Here is a 22,259-nt window from a genome sequence, read left to right as displayed (position 1 = left end):
AAGGCTTCTTCACTTCAAGGTATCTTCTGCTTTTAAGTCATCACTTTAAAATAAGACTTCTCAGTGTACACATCTTCAGCCTTGCCCGCATTGGCTTGGCTTACACATGGGCATACTTGTTTTATGGAACTTGTTCTGCATCATTTGGAAAGTTCTCAAACGCTTGCTCTTCTCCAGGTCTACGCTGCATGGCTTTTGAGAACTGGTGTGCTGGTAAGCTAGTAATTTAGTAAATAGGCCCACCATGGCCTATTTCAAACTACCAACAGTCTGACAATTGCCTGGCAAACTTCCTGAAACTTTAACAATCAGCTCATACTATGTGGCTCCCCCATACCCCTGAATCTATGTAAGTTCTTGCTGGGGTACTGCTCAGAGATGAATGGTTACTTGATGCTGAAAATCACAAACCAGCCCCTTCCACTTTCACATGACAGCTTTCATCTCACACCAAAGTAGATATACACCAAAAAGTAGCCAGAAAGTGCAAAGAAGTTTATTACCTACAATGTGATAATGATATCAAGAGTTGCAGTGTCGACACAACATTCTAAAATGACTATAACTCAATAAAAAATGTTAAAAAAAAAAAAAAGAGTTACAGTCTCTGTGCACGTGCCCCAGTAGTGCACCCCCTCCTACAAAACAAACAAACAAGGCAGCAAAATGCATGTTAGTAGTTGGGCACTGGGGTCAAAGCGATGGAGCTGCCTCTTCTAGCAGCAAAGTTTTGAATTGTGCAATTAAATGAAAGTCTTGGTCCACTTTCTACCGGTCTTCTAACAGCACCCCTTTGGAACCATAACTGAGTGACACAAAAGAACATTCAGAGTCAAGATTTGGCTGCCAGAATTTTTTCTACACAAATTCCCTCATGAAGCACCAGAGCCCCGTTTGAGAGTGGCAGGAAACTAAAATGTTCCCCCAAGAAGCCTGAGGTAACAGCCACACGGAAACAGAAAGCATTTTATAAGTTCACATTTGGTAACAGAATTAAAAGTTCAATGCAAAAAACTCATCAAGTAACGGAACCACAAGCAAAGACTTCGGCAGCCAAAGGAAAATTCTGAAAGGCTTTTAACCCCCGCTGAAGCTTTCAGAATTAAATTCCCTTTCTAGACCAGGCTGCTCTCCATACAGTGTGATAAGAACTCATGGAGCAGTGAAAAGAAAAAAGAGAGGATAGCACCTTAGAAGATATTAAAACAGTAAGTTAAAAAAAAAAAAACAACACTTTATCTTCCTTCCATCTTTAAAGAAGCAAGGTGTCCAAACACTGCTTTGTGCTCCTTTAAAGAAGAAAAAAGCTGTAACCCAGACCTCAATGTAAGGGATGAAGAAGATAACTGACAGCAGCCTTAAGACGGTGCTGTGGCCACAAGCCGATGAAGGAGACTAAATGATCAACCTGCTCTGCTACCCTGAAGGATTCTACTGTTCAGTCATTCAAAAAGGAAGGGACTGGGTCAAACCACGATCAAGGCTATGAAATAACACGAGTAAGTATTCACATAGCACCATTTACCTAAAGTGACAAACATATCCCACTGGATTAATCCTCATCACATGCCTGAAAGGAAATTACAAGAAAACCCAGACAAAACTGGTTCTTCATTTACTGGGATGGGGCTTTACCTGGGTTCTCGTAACATCACCTCTTAGAGAAATGAGGACCCACAAAAAGTCTAGCTCACAATTAGATCTCTATCTTCCAAGTCCTAGAGCCCAAATTATTTACTCTCATTGCTCCAGTTGTCTTCCTCTCTGTGCTGAGGTGTCAGATTGTCTCACTAGATTGGCCCCAGACAGCCACATACTTAACAAAAAGCCCAAGACTATGAGATTTAACCACTGTTAATGTAAACTGTCAATCGTGCCTTTGCTGCTTCTTCCGTATTTGACCAGAGATAAACCATAACATCTATTAACCAGACTCTTTAACCAGACTCTTCAATCTAAGGATTATGTTAACAAAAGAGGCCAGACCAAACCTATGAGACAGAACTAATAACCCAAATTTTTAAAAACAGATCTTGGCAAAAATATAAAAGTGATTTTTTTATAGCATACAGTATATTATGCTATAATATGGAAATCTCCTGAGCCACCTAGCAAAGAAGGGTGGAAAGGGAACATCCTGTTGAGAAATCAAAGACAGGAGGGGAGGATAATTTCTGTCTCTCATCATTAAGAAGTAAACTCTGTTACAGAAGACTACACAGTCACCTGTTCCTGACATGGCATACATATTTCCTAATGGCTTACAGAAAACCCCAGGCAAATTAAAATTTGAACTAAGTTGCTGTAGCAGAATGGAGGAAGTTGATAGAAGGTATCATGAGAACAGAAGGAGGAAGTATAGGTGATGCACACCCTCACTTCCTTATCTCAAATATTATGCAAAGACAGTTTGTAAATACCTTAATTTGGTCATATTTGGCACATTTTAGAAATCAAAAAGCTTTGAAGAATAACACAGGTTAAAAGATGATTTCATTGCAAATAACTGATAAAACATTCTACACATCCCCACTAAAAATCTTTTGAAGAGTTTTTCTCGCCTCGCTGATCTGAAAAACCGAGAAGAAAACCATAACTCAGTCAGCCCTAAGAAAGTAAAACTACAGACTGCACCTACCTAGTAAGACAAAAGAAAGGCATCCTTCTACCTTATCATTTCTTTTCTTAATTGTAAACTGATGGCACTTTAATACTTCAAAACCCCAGTCAGAACAAACCACTGACTCCTGATCCTACCAACTCTAAAAATATTGGGGTTATACACTCCAAGCCACCCAAACACATTGGATGATAAGAATTAAACCAATGAGTATATGCTGTATGCTAACTCACAGATGAAAATCATAGAATTCGTATCCCAAACAAACATTTTATCTGGGAGCACATCAGGAAGCCCCAAGCTTCATTTCATTTGTATATATATATATATATAGAGAGAGAGAGAGAGAGAGAGAGAGAGGGAGGGGTGGGGGGAGAGAGAGAGAGGCATCAGCAGTGTGGCCAACATCTAGGATTCTCCCTTTAAATAAATGGACGAAAACATGTAATACATTCAAGAGCAAAGGCAAAACAAAAGGCATCTTCCTGTATAGGACAAGAAATTCTTCATTCAATTAGAGTATAAGTTATTAAAAGGGGTAGTTACAAGTCTCTTCTGAGAGTTTTTGAGCAGTTTATAAATACAAAAAGAACATTTCTTCAATAAATTAATGACTCCTAAAGTCTTTACTGGTGACTTCCAGAATCCTCCATCACTACTGTCCAGTCCAGCTCCACTTCTCTGAGAGGCTTTAGCTGCCAGTGGAACAGGCTGTTTTCTGTTACTAGGTGACTCTTCGTATGTCATGCAGACTTTCATCAATATGTCTCTTCATAATCTGAATCCTGGTGGGGGAAGAACAGTAGTTGTGGTATATGTAGTAAGTATAATGCCACAGTCAGAATTTAGGCAGAGACCACACGTTAGGATCCCCCAAATGGAACTCGGCTAGGGCGACATCAACAGTGAAATGGCACTGACTCCACTCACTTAAATTCCCATGAAGCATCACAGGACCTCAATAAAATTGGTGTCTGTTGGGCTAATTTCTGCTTCGAAACCCTAAGGGTTCCCTTCTCCTTGGTGAGTATTTTTTCGAATGTCAACACACATGAAAAGGTGCCCGCAGCAAAGTGTGCAGGATTGTAGCTAGTTTAGGCTAGGAGTCAGTCTACCTCTGGGTCCCAATCCCAGCACCACCCCTTGTTGGCTTTGTGACCTTGAACATAGTTACTTAACTTCTCTAAAGCTCAGCTTCCATCAGTGTGCCTGGCACTTCGTAAGCCATCATTCAAGATTACCTACTATTACTATTATCTGTATCCTTCTTTTCACTATTTGAGCTTGTATTCATTGCTCCTAACCTCAGCTGGACCATTAGTACCACCTGGCGTATGACATTTCTCTAGCCCATTCATCCTCCTATTCTCCTAGAGGACTATTTTCATATCTTTCTCTCTTTCTCCAAACCTCCAGCACTTCCTTCACGTTATTCTTAGTGATGACCTTGCTTTCTCCCATCACTGGGAACAGAGAAAAAGTCAGTAGGGAACTTCCACAAGCTCCCATCACGGTGCTCACCTGCTCACCTGCATCCGAGCCCATCTACCTGGCCTTCCTCACTCTTCTTATGGATACACTCTCACTGCCTTTATCTAAGGCCGACATCTCCACTGATGCACTAGATCCTGACATCACTCCAGCAATCCTCCCCCTCTCCTGTAGCGTCAATTTTTCCTTTTCTACTGGATCATTGCCATCAGCAAACAAATGTACTATAATTTCTCTCGTCTTAAAAAGAAAAGGAATGCTTGACACACTCCTCCCTCCACCTATTGCCCTATTTCTCTGCATCCCTCCACAGCAAAACTCATGGAAAGTGTTGTTTACACCCACTCTCACCAATATATCTCTTCGTGTTCTTTCTTGACCCTACTTCAGTCAGGCTTTCAGCCCCACTATTCCACTGAAGCTGCTTTTGTCAAGGCCACCAATGACCTCCCCATTAGCAGATCATCCAATAATCAATCCTTAGCTATGGGGGAGGGTATAGCTCAAGTGGTAGAGCCCATGCTTAGCATGCACGAGGTCCTGGGTTCAATCCCCAGTATCTCCTTTAAAAATAAATTAAAATCTAATTACCTCCCCGACTCCGCCAAATAAAGTAATACAATAATAAATCCTTAGCTTTCATCTTACTTGACCTGATTCATCAAAAACTGACATATTTAAGCACTTACTTTTCCTTTAAATACTTTCTTCACTTGTCTCCCCAGTTATGGAACTCTCCTGGTTTTCCTCCCACCTCACTGAACATCCCTTCTCAGCCTCCTTTGCTAATTCCACTTCATCACCCCATCTACCAACCTTGGGGCGCTCCAGGGCTCAGTCCTTTGAGTCCTTCTCTACCTACACTCATTCCTCAGGTGGAAATATCTCTACCAGCCTCTATATACTAATGACTCCTAAATTTCTGTCTCCCTTCTAGAACTCTCTTCTGACTCCACATCCACATAATCAATTGCTGCCTCCACAGGAGGTTTAATAAATATTTCAGATTTAATATATCCAAACTCAGTTCCTGATCTTTCCCCTGAAACTTGTTCCACCCACAGACTTGTTCATATTAGAAAAAGGGTAACTCTATTCTACCAGTTGCTCAAGTCAAGAGCCTTGAAATTATCCTTAACTCCTCTCATTCTTTCACATATACATGCAACTCATCAGGAAATCCTTCTGACTTTATCTGCAAATTATACACAGAAAACAACCACTTCCCACCACCTCCACCACCACCTCCCTGGTTCAAACCAATATTATCTTCTCTCATCTGCATTATTGCTAAAGTCTCTTTAACAGGCTCTCTGTTTCTGTCATGGTCCCTTACCACCTATTCTCAACACAGAAGCTAGAATGATTCTTTTAAAACATACATCAGTTCATAGCATTCTCTTCTCGAAAACCACCAGTGGATTCTATTTCATTAAGAATAAAATCTGGGTCATTACAATCACTGTAATGTTCTATAAGATATGACACTGTCTCTCAGAAGAAATACTATTCTTTGCCTTGCTCACTTCATTCCTGCCACACTGGCTTCCATGCTGTTCCTAGAACATGCCAATCATGGCCCCTCCTCAGTCTTTGCACCTACCTCCTCCTGCCCAGTGTGCTCCTCCATGAGAGCCGTATCGCTTGCTTCTACGTGTAGGTGTTTCCTCAAATATCATTTCAGTAAGGGTGTCCTCAACCACCCTATTTAGTATCATACCCTCTTATCCAGCCATTCCATCTAATTTTGCTATTTTATTGTTTCTTTATAGTATTAAGCACTAACTGATATATTATATATTTTACTAATTGTAAAGAGATTTAGTTAGTTATTGTTTGAACCCTAATTTAAGAGAAGGTGACATTTCAAATGCGTTGGAAGATGAGAGTCTTCCAGGCATGGAAAGAATGTAATTTCTTTGAGGGCAGGGATTTTTGTCAGTTTTGTCCACTGCTGTTTCCTAAGTACCTAAAATTGTAGCTGGTAAATGTTAGATGCATGCTCAAAAATAACTGTTGAATAAATCAGTATCTGAAATGTAGACAATAATATTATGAACATTAGCTCATTTCAAGTTATCAAAATATTCAAATCCCAAAGGGTTGGTATTAGACCCCATCGACTGGCACTATCAATCTTTCTCTTGTCTTTTCTATAATACTCAAGTACAGGAAAGAAAAAGAAACAAAGAACGCTGCGATGAGTAACTGGGCTGAGGTCATCTGAGCTGGGCAGTAAGCACAAAGAAGGCTCAAGTTTAAACCCTGAAATGACAGGTACGCTTTATATCAGATCATAAGTTGCTTCTGACTCTTTTCCAACTGTACCACATCAGAGAGTCTTCTCCTCCTCCCAGGATCCTTGGACAACCACACAAGCCTGCCAGTCACAGGAAGTGCTCAGACGGGAGAGATGACAGTCTCTAGAAATCTAAACCAAAACTCAAGCCTATCAACATGGGTGTTTCTTTCCTTTTTTTTTTTTTTTTTTTTTTTTTTTTTTGAGTAAAGGGAGCTTTATTTAGAGAGATACATACTGCATAGAGTGTAGGCTGTTTCAGAAGGCAAGAGAAAGGCCACGAGGTGTGAGAGTTGGGTGCTGGTTAAAGTAAAAGTAGGTACACACTCCATAGACAGAATGCGGGCCACCTCTGAAGAGGGAGCTAGAGAGGTGGCCAAGAGGCAGGATGTCCCCAGTTTTTATGGGCTTCAAGCCTCCAAGTGGGAGGACTATTCCAGCTGCCCTGGGGAAGGGACTGGGATTCCCAGGAATTTGATCACTGCCCACTCTTTGACCTTCTATGGTTAGCCTTGGGATTGTCATGGCGCCTGTGGGCATGTTATTTATCATGCTAATATGTTACAGTGAGCATACAATGAAGCTCAAGGTCTACTAGAATTCAAACCTCCCGCCACCTCAATCCTCAAGGCCTAGTAGGAGTTGAATCTTCCACGGTTTTAGTGTTAATTTATGTCATTCCCTGAATGGCTGTGCCCTGCCCCCTTCCCTCCTGTCTCATTCCCCCATCAGAGATTTTACTCCCATAATCTTATGGGGGTGCAGAGGGAACATGGGTATTTCTTATCGACAAAACAATCAAGTCATTTAAAAGTTATATCACTCTACTTCCCTGGAAAAAATGGAGGTTCAGCAGAAAAGCTCAATTCAGGGCTTTGGGTCCAGCCAGTCCAGGTCTCCTAGTGTGACGTTAGCAGCACAGGACACTCCTCTTTCAGGATGTTCCCTGTGAGTCAGCAGAGGCTGCTCTATACCATCCCCTTCCTGAACCTAAGGATATTACTCTATGTCCATGAAACAGAAAATAAAATAATGCTTAGAATTGGTAAGGGTCCCCTGAGACCAAAAGGCTTTGGGAGAAGACCTTGGATCAAACACGCTTTAGATCTAACTGCATAGGCGCTGCTGCCTCTGAGGGCAAAGGATCCCCTTAATTAAGTAGGAAAATGAAATGTGAACAGCAAACAGAAGAAATGGCGTGAACTCACCAGGCACTCTGCACAGCGGACACAAAGCTTAGCCATGCAGTCATTCTCCTCCTCTTGGTCAGTGCTGCAGAGAGAGGGCAAGATAAATGTGAACAATCACCATCCTTGGTAGAGGAGAGCAGTTAAGAAGACGACGTTGAAGTCAGACAGGTCTGGTTTTAAATTCCAGTTCTGCCGCTTACACTAGCAGGATGACTGGACAAATTACTTAAGATCCAGAAGCTGTTTCCTCATCTCCAGAATGCAGGTATTACCAGCTACACTTAAAGGAGTGAATACAAACAAGCACACGTAAAACACATACCACAGAGCCTGGCACATAGTAAGTGCTTCAATAAACAGGAGCTATTCACATTCGTAACCATGGCTAAGGCATTGTGCTGGGCTGGGGGTGAAGGCAGAAATAAAACACAGTCCCTTGAAGAGCTCACAATTTCATGGGTGAGAGATCTGCTAAAACCTAACAAGTACATTATAATACAATGTGATAAATGTTTTCATAGAGTTAAGGTCAAACTGCTGTGGGCAGCAAGGAGAAGCAAGTGATCAGTTTTCCCTGGAAGACTCAAGGAAACTCAAGAGAAAGGGACATTTCAGCAGGATCTTGGAAGATAAGGAAGCACTTTCCAGGCAAACAAGGGAAGGAGTAAAGGGATTCCAGGTGAGAGAAAAGCACATGGAACATTTTTTTTTAAAGCTCTAAGTGAATGCAGTATGTTTGCAGGAGGAAATAACTCACTGTGGAGTGAATGAGAAGAAATGACAAGAAACAGTGTGACTTAGGGTCAGATCATAAGGGGTCTTGTTAGACCATGCTTAGAGATAGGCATTTTAGTATTTCTACCAAGAGCTCTTTGCCTTTTTGGGGGGCCACAGATTCCTTATAAAGGGCATTCTCTCTCCCATTAAATAAATGTGCCCTGAGCGCACATACACACACATACGGATTTTTAGACTCTTTCAAGGTAAGACTTCTCTTCCCAGGTTAAGAGCCCCTAATACATGCAATGGAGAATCAGCAGGGTTTTATGGATACTTTTATTACCTTTTTTTCTTTTTTTAGTGGATTTGTTCTTAGGGAAAATACTAGATCATACCTGCTTCACTGGCAAGATGATGTTTGATACATGCTTTTGATAACCACAATCCAGTCAGCCCCTTTGGAGCATCTGCTGACCAAGAACAGTTCTCGCTTAATTTAAACTGTTTTGCCCTCCATGGCTGTTCTGAAAGCCTCTCTCACTGCTCAGGCATTTCTGTCAGGAGACTTCAGATGGGTGTCAAAACAAGAAAGGGGGGGAGAGGGAGGAACTAACTTGTTGGAATTTTCCACTCAGTTTGAAGGAATGCGATAGTCCCTTCAGAATTCATATTCAGAACCACAGCACTGTCCAATCTCATTTCCAAAAAGAGAGACTAGGACCATACAATCAACCCCTCCATCTCTCTCTCCAAATTAATATCCACAAGTTTCCCTTTCAGCAGAATTAAACTGAGCCTGCAAGAAAGGAAGACATGGATACATGGGTCTGGGTACTCTGTGGATGCAGAGCTCACAAAGCAGGGCTCTGAGGAGGACTGACTGCTCAGGGCTCCAGCTGGACTTACTCATCTGAAACCTCAATAGACGACTTCTTATAGCCAGACCTGCTTCTCTTCTTCAGCCCCGCAGACTTCCTCCCCATTCTCACCAGCAGCAGAACCACCACCACAGCTGAGGGAATGAAGACCAGAATGGAAAGTAGGGCCACGGAGGAGAGCATGGTGCCAAAACCTGGAGGAGGAAAAAGAGAAGGTAAAAGAGAGGGACACACAAAGTGCTTCCTTTGACATGACATAGGTTTTACTTTTGCTCTTACATTTCTTCTAATTACAAATGGGGGTAAATTCATTGTAGAAATGGTGGGAAATACACAAAAGTACAAAGAATTCAAATTTACCCATAATCCCACTACCTAGGATCAACACGTCAGTATCTACCCATTCACTCTTCCTTCTAGGAGTATGTGGATTGTGAGCCTGAATACAGGGAGGAGAGTATATTTTTAGAAGTATGGATCGTATTTTACACAGTATTTCTGATCTCTTTTGTTACTTACTATATGATAAATATTTGCCAACAATAGCCCTTCCAGGTGTGTTTTTAATGGCTGTATAGTATTCTACCATATTGAAACTTACTGAATTAATCTTTTAATGCTGGACATTCAAGTTGTTTTCAATTCTTTGCTTCAGTGAGTTATATAATGATGATCATCCTTGTATGTAAATATTCATATTTAGCTCTATTTTTAAGATAAAATTTTTAAATGAATTACTAGATCAAAGGGTATATATACTTCTAAGGTCTTTCAGAAAAACTACACCAGTTTCTACTCCTGCTAACAGTATGAGTGTGCCCATGTCTCTGAAACCTGTGTTATTGTCTTAAAAAAATAAAGAAAGAGAAAGGGGAGGAGGAAAGAGACAGACCAAAAAAAAAAAAAAAAAAAAAGATTTAAGCAATGACAAGGTATCTATAACAAACCAGAAATGCAGTTCTGTATCTCTCAGTCTTTGGTTCAAATCCAAATAAGGACTAGAATGATCAGTCAATAGTGACCATGGAATAATGTAGAAAAAAAGGTCAGTCCTTAACCCACTCTCCTCCTGTTACACACTAAAAGGAAACAGCTTTGCAGCATAAAAGAAATGTGCTGCCTCCATTTTTAGAAGAGGTACCTTTTCAAGACACAGATAAGAACACAGTCTCATAACTGAGGGTATGAACATATTAGGGAAACCAGAATGACTTATATTTCACACAGATAGCAACCCTCCATTTATTCAAGGGTTTGCCATACATTCCGCAAGACCTCTGGTCACCTGAAATTAAAACTAAAAGGATAATGGAGAAAATATGACAATATTTGAAGAAAACTTTAGTTTGCAAAATAAATCTTAAAATATTCATCCAAAACCTTTAATGAAAAAGAATATAAAAATGAATATATGTATGTATGTGTATATATGCATGACTGGGACATTGTGGTGTACACCAGAAATTGACACATTGTAATTAACTGTACTTCAATTTTAAAAAATTCATCCTAAAAGACAATTCAAGATGACAGAATGTTCCAATGACCAACTGGCTTACAAAGATAGGTAGCTTTGCTAATCACTGATCTCCCCACAAACCACCACAGTAGTCACAGAGCACTCGCTGCAGAAGAAGGTTGGTGGCAGTTAGCTTACCCCTTTCTGTGACTGTCAGCTCTGTCACCGGAATGTTATGGTGCACATCTGGGGGATTCTTCACAGCACAGCTGAATGTCCCATTGTCCTTTATGGTAGGGTTGCTTATGCTTATGGACGCATCCCCTTTGTACACATCTCCAACCCAGGAAATTCGATCCCGAAATGTGCCTGCTGTGGTTGGGTACTGGAAAGACTGATAATGAAAAATCTAAGAAAGCAACACCATGAGAAAAAGTTAATTTGGAAAATGCAATGAAAGTGTAAAGCTAAGTAGATTCAAAATAAAATCCGAATGTATAATGGGCTGTCTCAGATAGACAATTTTTTTATGCTTTGTTCACCTCTATCCTATAGCTTAAAAGACAAGTTAATAAAACTTATCAGAAAAAGGTATGATGAAAGAATCCTGGGATCCTAACCATCGAACCTCTTCTAAATTCTCCAGAAAGTCCTAAAGTTGTCATTGTCAACCAGGGGCAATTTTGCCCTCCAGGAGATATTCGGCAATATCAGGAGATATTTTTGGTAGTCACGAGTGGGGAGAGTGCTACTGGCACATAGCGGGTAGAGGCCAGGGATATTGCTAAAAATCCTATGAGGCATAGGATAGCCCCCCACAACAAAGAATTACCTGGCTCAAAATGCCAAAAGTGCCAAAGCCGGGAAACTCTCTTCTAAAGTGGCATCTACTTTTCATATAGTACTTTATAATATACAAATGATTTCTATATATTTACTCATTTGAGCCTCACAACAATACTGAATTATACATGGGGCAGGTAGAAAGGGAAACAAGGTCAAAAACAGAAAATTAGGGAGGACGGTATAGCTCACGTGGTAGAGCGCATGCTTAGCATACACAAGGTCCTGGACTCAATCCCCAGTACCTCTTCTAAAATAAATAAATAAGTATAAACCTAATTACCTCCCCCCTAAAAAAAAAAAAAAAAGTCAAATGAGTTACTTAAAGACACACAGCTAATAAGTAAGAAATGGGATATTTTTGTTTATTCTCAAAATCACCAGAGACTATAACATAAGCTTCTCTCTGGTTACATACATACCTTGGCAATTAATGAAAACCCCAAGTCAGGTGCATGATGGGTACTCAATGAATATATGTTGAATTAAAAAGATGCTGTTTCAGATTGGTGCTCAGATACTCCATCACCAAAAGCACCTAATTGTATCTGGTGGTAGGCAGGTACTCCAATACAATAGGGTCCTCCTCCTATGCAAGATTCAAGGCTTTCCTCCTTCTTTGCTTACTTGGTGCCTCCTCATTTAGGAACCCAGGCATTCATAAACACTGAACTGCCCAATTTTGAAGAGCAACTTTCCTGAGAAGATGCTGAACCACTTATTGGCTCATTTGTTCAATGCATTCATTTAACAAATATTTACCACACACCTACTGTGTGTTAGGCACTGTGTTAAGCAAAGTGATACAGTGGGAGCCAGACAGGCACAGCCTCTGCTCTCGTGGAATTTACTAGCTAGTGGGAAATACAGATATTAATAAATAATAAAATGTGTAATGAGTTTTCCAAAGAGGGAGGTAAAGAATGCCCATCACTATTTATCAACATCAATATAAAAGGGTTTGAAACTCTTTTATTGACCAAAGCCTGCAGTGCATCTTCAAGATTAATTCAACCTGTAAATTCCAAGTTAAATTAGTGATACTCAAATCCTGCTAACTGACTAGTCTGACAGAACCCTGACTGACCACATAACTGCAACAACATGTTATGTGACTTTAAGGGTCCACTAATTCCAACTTGGGTGAGTTTGCTGATTTCCTGACTAGCCTTACAGAGAACAGCAGCATACAAGAGCTGCTGTTCACATTGAAGGTTTCTGACCCAAGAAGACAACTATTGTTTGCTCTTTCCTACTTTTAAAAAGGAAGAGCCATTTAAAGCCAGCCATAGTTTCCTGACCACTCAAAATAAAGTCTAAAGAAAAAGGGACCACAAATACAGCCTCGATTCCTTCCCTGGAGCCACCTCCAGGGGCACAACTGGAGCTCCTACAGTAGCAACTTGTGGATACTACATGTCACTCAACAATGGCTCCTAAAACAAAATTCAACACTTACACATTAAAATCAAAGAGAAAGGACACAGAATAAACAAATTGAGGATACTTTCAAAAATACAATCTCGTGTACCACTACGACATTCACATTCTTGATAAAAATCTATCCTGACTCAGGATATTGCTGGAAGCACACAGAGAAAAGGTGTTTTTTTTAATAGCACAGCAAGCTTCAATTAGACACCCACAATGGGATTTGAGCCATAAATGTGTTTCATATGTGTGAATAAAGTATATTGCTTCTAATACTGCAAGACCGTCTGTCACCAACAGCATCTGCCATCAACATAAGGTGCCACCACTTCCTTCGAAGGGAGCTATATAAATCAATGCAGATGTTTATACACTGGGAGAAGATGCCAAGATCAACCTGCAGAGGACCGATATGCAAGCAGATACACCCAGTGAAGCAACTTCACGTGACAGGAAAGGAGCAGCTTTAAGAGAAAGGATGTCTATGACTGGGACCTACAGAATTTTTCTGTCCAACAGCCCTGGAGGTACCCTTTTTCAGTACATCAAATCTGAAACCCAAGCTATGAAGCCATCAAAAAGAAACAACAAAGGGGAAACAAAACTAAACCACATTTCCTCTTGAGTCTGACAGGTTTTTTTTTTTTCCTATAGCTTATTTACAAGATTCTTACATAGAAGAAAAAGCCCTATGTGACCAAATCAATGTTATATGGGGTAGAAGCTCATCTCTTTCTTTGTAATAGAAGCTCATCGTCTATTCTAAGTTGAGAAGGTCTAAGGTGTGCCTGTGATCTTAGGATAAAAGGATTCCAGAGCTGTTAACCACAGAAGGTTCAGAGAAATACCCTTAAAAGTGTACACTTACTGATTCTGTGCGACTGCTGCTCGGAGGTCGATATGTCCAGTCTATGGTGAGTTTGTCAGTGACAGATGAAGTCGACTTGAAGGTGCATTTCAACTTGATGTTTTCTCCAACATACCCCCGGACATGGGCATCCGCTTTAATCTCCAGGGAAAGGACGATGTAAATACCTAATCAAAGCAAGCTCAAACATTTAAAATGTGTTCATTTGGGTGTAATATATAGCTGTGAGTGAAACAATACAGTGACACTATTTATCATTTTGGGGGCTCTCATCAAAAAGCCATAGCAGTAAATATCTCTTCAGGCAAGCCCAAAAGGGTAAGGAGCAAGATACCTGCATTAATTTTTGTCATTTTACAATGTTAAATCACAGAATGAATGCTTGGGTAAAAATTTTAAACCTGGTCACACCAGCATTTTTTCAAATACAGACCTGTGGTTAAATTACTTACAACCAAGTAGGTCAGCCCACAGCAGGCTGCTCACTCCCTTGACACACTTACGCTCCAGGAATATGGCAACTGTTGTGATCCGAGGGATTTAACCCCAAGTATAGCAGAGCTGAAACCTGAAGCTATCACTGCCTCAACCATGAGCAAAATCAGAGTAGGAAACAAGAATAAGAATTTTTTTCAAAGAATTTTATACATCTACCCCAAGGTCCCACCTAGTTCTGATTTTCCCTTTCTTAAAGCTGGTTAGTGATTCACACATCCATTCAAAGTAAATAATGGGGAGGAAAAAAATTATTAAATTTATAATTTAAGGCATTCTAAAATGTAAAAATAAGACATCCTTTTAAACTCTCTTCCTATTTCCAAAAACACCTGACATACCCAACTTTGACACCCTATCTCCCCAGAAAGAGCTGACACTTTCTTCTGACCAACCAATCTCCTCTGCTTTCAGAGAACAGTGAGTAGAAATTTATCTTCAACGAGGGAGCCATTTTTTGGGAAAGTAAGCCACCAGCCCTTTGGTTTTCCTGCTTCCTTCTCCACCTCATTGAGCCATGATTCATCTGGGAGGCCAAAGACAAACAGAGCAGCAAGGCTTCAGAAGAAAGCAAATCCACACACCATCCTGAAAACCAGAAGAACCTCTGGTTGAGATAGGATGCAAATCCCAGCCCTATCACTTGCTGATTCTGTGGTCTTCGCAAGTTTACTCGCTTTTTTCATTTTCTCATCATGGTAGGAATGACAATAATGACACTTACCTTAGAAGGTCACTGTGAGGAATCAATGAATTAAAGCATGTACCACATTAAGAAGCCTACCTAACCCAGAGCAAGTGCTCGATGCACACTCGATAGCTTCATCACCAGTTACTGCCACCTCTTTAGTTCTGCCCATACTTTCTCAATCTTTCCAATCACAGACACACTTATGAGTCAACAGTTCCACCTGCCTTTACCTCTGCTGCTTTGAATCATGTTTCTTGCTCCTGTCTAGACAATCTAGTCTGTTCACATTCCTCTTAAAAGGAGGAGACCAAGGCTAAGCTCACAAATCTACTAAGAATCTGACCCATCCCAAAGATGAGGATTACTTCTGGTTCATCCAAAACATCCTCTCTGACTTTGCTATGCTAAACTTGTCATTCCTTCCATGTCTTTGCAAATGCTGTTCCTCAGCCTGGAAAGTCTTCATCCCTCAACCCCTACTCTCTCCCAAGGCCTCACTTCTGACCCACCTTATTCATGACTCAACATGCAGCTCTAAAAACTAGAAAGCAGAAACTAATGGATAATCTACACTCTTCCCACACCCTCTACATCTTTTGTCCTAAAACATAAGTATCTCAGAGAGATTTTCAAGTATGGATTTAGAATTAGACAGACTTGGATTTGAGTTCTAGTCCAACTACTTTCTAGCTGTGAGAACTTGATCATAGTTACCTAACCTGTTCGTGCTTTAATTTCCTCACTTGGTAAGCAGGAATAATAAAAAGACCTATTTCATTGGGTCACTGTGAGGATCTAAGAAGATTAAAGAAGGTTATACACAAAATTCTCAGCAAAGCACCTGAAATTGAAACTTTCAATAAATGTTAGCTATTATCATTAAAATGAATGCCACAAGTATTCAAAAAACCTTCAGTAATTCCCTACTGGTCTATAAAATAAAATCCAAATAGTAACAATCTGGCCTCCAACTTCTGCTATTCCACCCACCTACATCCATCCCATCCCCTTCATCATGCCCAGAATGTCCTGCCATTTCTCAGATTTACTATGTCCTTCATGCTACTGTGACTTTCTTTGAGCACACATATCATTGCTTGCACTCAATCTGTAAAGACTATTTCCTCCATTAAATGGAAGTACCTTGAGGGTAAAATTCAGAGGGAGGGGAGCAGGCAGAGAGAGACTGAAAGAAAGAGATGGACATGTCACCAAAAGTTCTAGTATAGGAACAAAGTGTGTTTATTAGCCACGCACTCTCTTCCTATCCCCACTTTTACAGTATTTGCAATATTCTTAAGTCCCCTAGACACCTACCTTTCCATTGTACTGATTTAGGCAAAGCTCAGCCCTAGATGATCACTTCTAGATTGCAGCTAGTACGCTGAAGGAGAAAAATCACGCAACTGCACAGATAGTTCCATAAGAAACTCATGAATCCTACCCACAGCTGAGCCCTTGACGAGGCATGATGACACTTTAACTGGCCTAGGTCAGCTCCTCTGTCTGACTCCTCAAACTTGCCATTCTCTTTTATCCTCTGTGCAACCTACAAACCCCCATTCTAGAAGAAAATGTCTCCTCTTCTTCAAGAAAGCTGAGGCCAAACAAACTACTTAGTCACGAATCTTCCAGCATGTGCACCTGTCCTTACCTCCAATCTGAGAGGGTGTGGTGTTCCTTATTCTATGCAAGGTTAAGTCCTCTTTCTCTGCCTGGATCCCTCCCTTCCAAACCCTGCTCCAGAAAAAAAAGAACAAACAAATAACTCTCTCTGCTATCTTCAACGTCTCCCTTTCAAGAGTGGCTCTTTCTCCCCCTCCCACCTCTAAACACACAGAAGTCTCTCCCATCCATAAAAACAAATAAATAACAATAAAACAACACAATAAGAAATTTTCCTAACCCTGTAAGCCTACTCATTACCAGCTACTGCCCTCTCTTTCCTTTCTAAGCCAAGTTTGTGAAAGAGTTGTCTATATCTGATGTCTCCCTTTCCTTTCTTCCCATCCACTTCTGGACCCTTACAGCATAATCTGGACTCCACTAACACTTCTGGTAAAGGGCACAATGTCTTAAAATTGCAATATCCAGTGGATAAAAACTCCAATAGGCAATTTTCTGATAAGCACTATGAAGAAAAGACAAAGAGGGTGGTTATGAAAACTGTACTTGTTATAGTAGGGGAGCACGGAGTGGTTAATGAAAGCTTCCCTGAAAAAGGTACTTTCGAGCTGAGTTCTGAAGGAAGAGTAACAAGGTGAGGAGAAGGGGAGTATTCTGGGCAGAAGATACAGCATATGCAAAGGTCCTATGCCAGAAAGGAGAACAGTTAGTCAAGGAACTGAAAGAAAGGCAGTAAGGCAGCAAAACAAAGAGCAAGAGAGAGAAGAAGAAGATAGCTAGGAGGTAAGCAGAAATTAGCTCATGCAGGACCTTAGAGATTTGAGTTCTCATTCTTAGAATAATGGGAAGCCATGGAAAATACTTAAGTGTGAGACTGAGTGAGAAGAGACATGATGAAGTCTGAATTTTTCAAACATCACTCTAGAGAAGACACTTAGGAGGAGTCAAGAGTAAATACAAGATTACTCACAAGGCTACTACAATAGTCACATGAGAAGCTTGAACTAAGTTGGTGGCAGTGGACCTGGAGAAACTAGGAAGACAACAGTTAACAAGGTAAAATCAGCAAGAATTGTAATAGATCATATGTTGACTATTAATGAAAGAGAGGTATCGAGAATGACTCCCAGGCTTCTGACTTGGCAATACCACTGACACAGGGAAGACTAGAAAAGTACCAGGGTTGGCAGGGAAGAATGTGAATTTGATTTTGGATAAGTCTAAGGTACCTTTGAGATATCCAAGGAATAATCTCAAGGGGGCAGTTGGTTTAGGGCAGGGGTCAGCAAACTATGGCCCACAACATCTTGTTATAAATAAAGTTTTATTAAAACACAGCCAACTTCATTTATTTATGTATTGTCTAGGGCTCCTTTGTGCTACTCCAGCCAAGCTGAATAGTTACAACATAAATTATGTGACCCACAAAGCCTAAAATATTAATTCTCTGGCCCTTTATAAAAGTTTGTGAACCCTAGTTTATAGCAAAGAAGAAATATGGATTAGTGTTATAAATCAGAATCTCACTAATCTCCCTCCAACCAATTCTCCATTCTGATGTGTTACACACACACATTCACATCTCTGATAGTTCCTATCTTTCTAAGGCTCCTCCTTTCCTACCCATTCCTTAAACACTGATGTTTCTTAAAGTTCCACCCTGAGCCCACAGGCCTTCTTTCAATATGTTCTCCTTGGACAATCCTATCCACTTCTATAGATTTCACAACCACTAATAAGCTAATAACTCCCCAATCTATATTACTGGCTATGATATGCTTCTGAATGTCCAAATATTACTTGAATATCACCACCACAAAACCTCAAATTGAAGGTAATGAACACTCGTTTGTTACCCACTCCATATCCATTCCCCTCATCTCCTTTCCTAACAACACGCAGATTTTCTGTGGATATCTACCCTTTCCCACATAGCCCATGAGCTTGGATGCCGATGCCTTTGCCAAGGAAACAGAAGGCACAATCAGCTAAGATTTTGAAAAGTGTATGGACCACTTTTCAAAGGGACTTTTCTCAGGGTCAAGAAAGCCAACAAAGGCACAAAGCCTTTACCACCCCAGGACTGAAGGGGCAAAGGGAGGAAATGGTGCAGCCTGGTAAGAACTGGAGCTCTGGGCCACTTGACAGAAGCTGTAGCCATAGAGGAACATAGCTGCTACAGACCATGGCACCATGAGGGGGAAGGGGCAAGGAAGAAATATCCTGATGTCTTTCTCCTGCCCTTCGGTCTCCTGCCAATGCCTTCCATTGACCAAACCAAACTGGAAGTCAGAGGAAGAGAGCCTGGATGATGCAGTTTAAGGGTCAGCTCTCCAGAGAGTAGGGAAGAACAGAGAAGTGAATGGGTCTGGTGGGAGAGGAGCAAACTAAGCATAACTAGTAACTGACCCTATACCCAGCTCCAGGGGCCTGGTGGGGCGGTGGGGAGGCTGACTCAGATTGGCCTAAACCAATCATTACATCCAGAGGTATGCCGGTAAATAGCTAAAAATAGAAAACCCAAGTATGTAGACTTTGACCATTTCTGCAGTGCAAGTACTCCCACCATGGTTAATTTCTATAATTACTGAATTACAGTAAGTACACCTTTAATAAAGTGACCTACTAGCAACTTCTTCCTTGTTAACGTATTTGAACTCCACATTCATGAGCATAATTTTGCCACAAAGTTATCAACATGTAAAGTCACCTTTCTGAAATCTAAACACTGGATAAGCAGGTCTCAAGTGTATAGTTACAGAAACGTAACCGTAACATCCATGGATAAACTAAATAAATCTGTACTACTAGTCCACACATCAGGATGTTAGTCCCCTCTGGAAGAGAAGGGACAGTGACTGAAAGGAGGCATAAAGGAAGTTTTTGGAATGCCAGTAACAGTCTATATTCTGAGTTGGATGCTGGATACCCAGGTGTGTTCAGTTGCTGAAAATTTATTGAGCTGTACACTTATGACATGTGCACTTCTCTCTGTATATATTTTACTGAAATTTAAAGTATTCTAAAGTCAATAGATATAAAATAACTTGTCTCCTCCACTCAAAAATAAGAAAAAAAAAATACCAATCCAATGTTACATTCATTCAGAAACTTTCATCCTAGGCCTAATGTGCTAATGAATATTTATCTCTTCACCTGAGTGAAAAAGCATCTCACCAGGTAAAAACAGCCAACTGTGGAAATACTCACAATAATTAAAAACATTTTTAATTTGAGAGGAAAACAAGAAAATCACATTTAAGCATGAGTAAATACATACACGGAAGAAGTGGGGAAAAAAGGCAAAAACTCCCAATTTTAAACACCCAAGTTTCCAAAATACAAATCTAGCAACCTTTGATTCACAAAACTGCATACTTAAATGGAAAAGAGAAAAGTGTCAGAGCCCTAGGCTGGCCAACCTACTGTTTCTACATACTTAGACAACTAATAGAGCAGGTCCATATTTGTTACTTAGGGAAAATTCAAGCTAATAATTTAGTGGGTCCTAAATTTGAAGAAATAAGGCAAATAAAAACTGGTATGAAACCAAAGCCTATTACCTAAGAGATTAAAAACAAAAGACCCCCCAAAAATGAACCCTGAAAATACGCTAAGTGAAAAAAGCTAGTCACATAAGAACACATGATTGTGTTTATGTGAAATGTCCAGAACAGGCGAATCCACAGCACTCGAAGGTAAACTGGTGTTTGCCAGAGGCAGGGGGAAGGGAAGAATAAGGAGTAACTGCTGATGGCTATGGAGTTTCTCTTTGGTGTGATGAAAATGTTCTAAAATTGATTGTGGTAATAACTGCCTAACTGTGAATATACTAAAAACCGTAGAATGGTACACTTTAAATGTGTAAATTGTTTGGCATGTGAACTGTATCTCAATAAGGCTGGTTTTTTAAAAGGCAAAAGATAAATCAACAAGTACATATAGATCATAAACTCAACTTGTAATGTTTGAATTATTTGATGTGTTGAATTGATGGATGTTTTTTCAATGTGAAATGACATCAAGTTTATGAAATCACCCACCATTTCTAGAATATTTTTTCAAATAGGACAATATTTAAACATTTCTGTGTCTGTGTCTGTGAGCAAGAGAGAGGGAGGGAGAGAAGGGAGAGGGGAAAACTAGGATTATTTGGAGTGACAACAGATGGGCCTAAATAGTATATTGCAAAATAATTATCCAAAAAACTGGATACTGTGATGACGCAGGCAGCTGGGAGATCAGGGAGTGTGCTGGCAGCATGAATATTAGTCATCAAATAAATAAAAACTCCCCAGCCTTACTTGCTGAGATTTAGAACACCTGAAACCTTTATGTTACAGGTCCCCTTCAGAAATTCCCATTACCCACAGGGAAAATTTATTAAGTTAACAATTCACTCTGATGCTAGCTCTACTAACATGCAGATTTCCTGGGGAAGACAGACAGACAGACAGACAGACAGACACAGACACACAGACACAGACACACACACACACACACACACACACACACACACACACACACGAAATAACTACACCCTAAAATGAAGGTAATTAGGTTGACTGAAATGTGTGCAACTTGGAAACTGCATCAAAACAAAACTTTCCCAAATTTTAAGAATATGTCATAGTGAGAATACTGCACTCCCGATATCCATTAACAGATTAAAATTTTAACAGAATTGATATGCCCGTCCTTCTATTTTTTCTAAGCAGTTGCTTTTCCTCAACAAATATGTCTCTATTGTAAAGAAATTAAAGCATATCCTTTCTGTGACTAATAAAAGTTTTACTTCAGAGGCCCTGACAACCACCTACAAAAAAATAAAATTACCAACAGTCAATTTACTTTACCAAAATTACTGGGACAAACTACTGAAGACCAGAGCTGTCCTTTTCTAATCAGGATATACAGCCCACAAAACCACAGCCCAGTCAACCACTGATAACTCATCACAACAGCGGGTACCCCCAAAGCCAGAGCCCTTTGTGATTTATATCAAGTCGTGCCATCACCACAATACAGTCCAAGTCACGCAAGGGTGGTGGAGCTCCCAGGGGCTCAGGAAAGTACGAACAAGGTACCAACTCCCCTCAGGTGGGTGGAGATTACGAGAAAACAAAACCCGCCCCAAGCCCTCTGGCTTCCTTCCTTCCCAGAAGCGTTGTGGGGGCTTTTCGGAGACCCCCACCGGAACCGGAAAAGCGACCATCTTCCCTAAACACCCCCGGCCGGAAGTGTGGCCGAGCCCGCCGGCGCACTCACCCTGGAAGAACAGGACGCCCAGCAGTGGGCACAGAGCGCAGCCATGGCTTCCAGCCGCCCCGCTCTGCTGCATCCCGACAGCTCTCCAGATGCTTGCACACCTGTTTACGGCTCCCGGTAACCACACAGGTAATGCCGGAAGTGACGCAAGGGCGGGAGGCCGCGAGACCTAAAATGGCGATTCGAGTTGCCATAGCAACGTGGCTTCTTTCCAGAACCGCACCTGGGTTTGCTCACGTTAATTCCTCGGTTCTTTAACTCTCAGGTAAGAGTGCATTTTTCTCCTTCTCTCGAAAATGAAGTCGACAAACGTTGGAGAATATACTAATTATTTTTATGGAATTCTGCAGGATTAAGTAGTCTTGATCCTTTGACTCCAA

At 40.7% G+C, this 22,259-nt stretch overlaps 2 protein-coding genes across 5 annotated transcripts in view; one reads left to right on the top strand and one right to left on the bottom strand.

The window, feature by feature from the left end:
* Positions 1 to 474: 474 nt before the first annotated feature.
* On the bottom strand, positions 475 to 22,101 carry MPZL3 (myelin protein zero like 3). 2 transcript variants are annotated; one of them, XM_006175329.3, is made up of 6 exons: positions 21,880 to 22,101; positions 13,800 to 13,966; positions 10,856 to 11,066; positions 9,227 to 9,392; positions 7,619 to 7,682; positions 475 to 3,405 (listed from the first exon to the last, which is right to left on the bottom strand). In XM_006175329.3, the coding sequence occupies exons 1-6, from the start codon at positions 21,950 to 21,952 to the stop codon at positions 3,379 to 3,381; spliced, it is 708 nt and encodes a 235-aa protein (XP_006175391.1). In that variant the 5' UTR covers positions 21,953 to 22,101; the 3' UTR covers positions 475 to 3,378. The 2 variants fall into 2 exon arrangements, with proteins under 2 accessions (XP_006175391.1, XP_032328525.1); XM_032472634.1 differs by lacking the exon at positions 475 to 3,405 and adding an exon at positions 3,413 to 7,400.
* Positions 22,055 to 22,259, top strand: part of CD3E (CD3e molecule) — a 42,890-nt gene continuing 42,685 nt past the window's right edge. The window contains exon 1 of one of the 3 annotated variants that reach the window (XM_006175326.3): positions 22,055 to 22,144. The gene's annotated coding sequence lies outside the window, so the exon portion shown is untranslated. The remainder of the gene's footprint in view (positions 22,145 to 22,259) is intronic. The other 2 variants (XM_032472636.1, XM_032472635.1) reach the window with 2 other exon arrangements.

The sequence above is a fragment of the Camelus ferus genome, chromosome 33, assembly GCF_009834535.1.
Source record: "Camelus ferus isolate YT-003-E chromosome 33, BCGSAC_Cfer_1.0, whole genome shotgun sequence".
Taxonomy (NCBI): domain Eukaryota; kingdom Metazoa; phylum Chordata; class Mammalia; order Artiodactyla; family Camelidae; genus Camelus; species Camelus ferus.
This window is presented reverse-complemented; position numbering and strand designations above follow the sequence as displayed.

What these genes read in the sequence shown, in the direction of transcription:
- MPZL3 (XM_032472634.1), bottom strand. Translation starts at nt 21,952, where the DNA reads ATGCAGCAGAGCGGGGCGGCTGGAAGCCATGGCTGCGCTCTGTGCCCA. An exon ending in GCAGCAGTCGCACAGAATCA is followed by an intron (nt 11,067 to 13,799) that starts GTAAGTGTACAC and finishes TTGCTTTCTTAG; the next exon opens with ATTTTTCATTATCAGTCTTT. An exon ending in TCCGCTGTGCAGAGTGCCTG is followed by an intron (nt 7,401 to 7,618) that starts GTGAGTTCACGC and finishes TAATATCCTTAG; the next exon opens with GTTCAGGAAGGGGATGGTAT.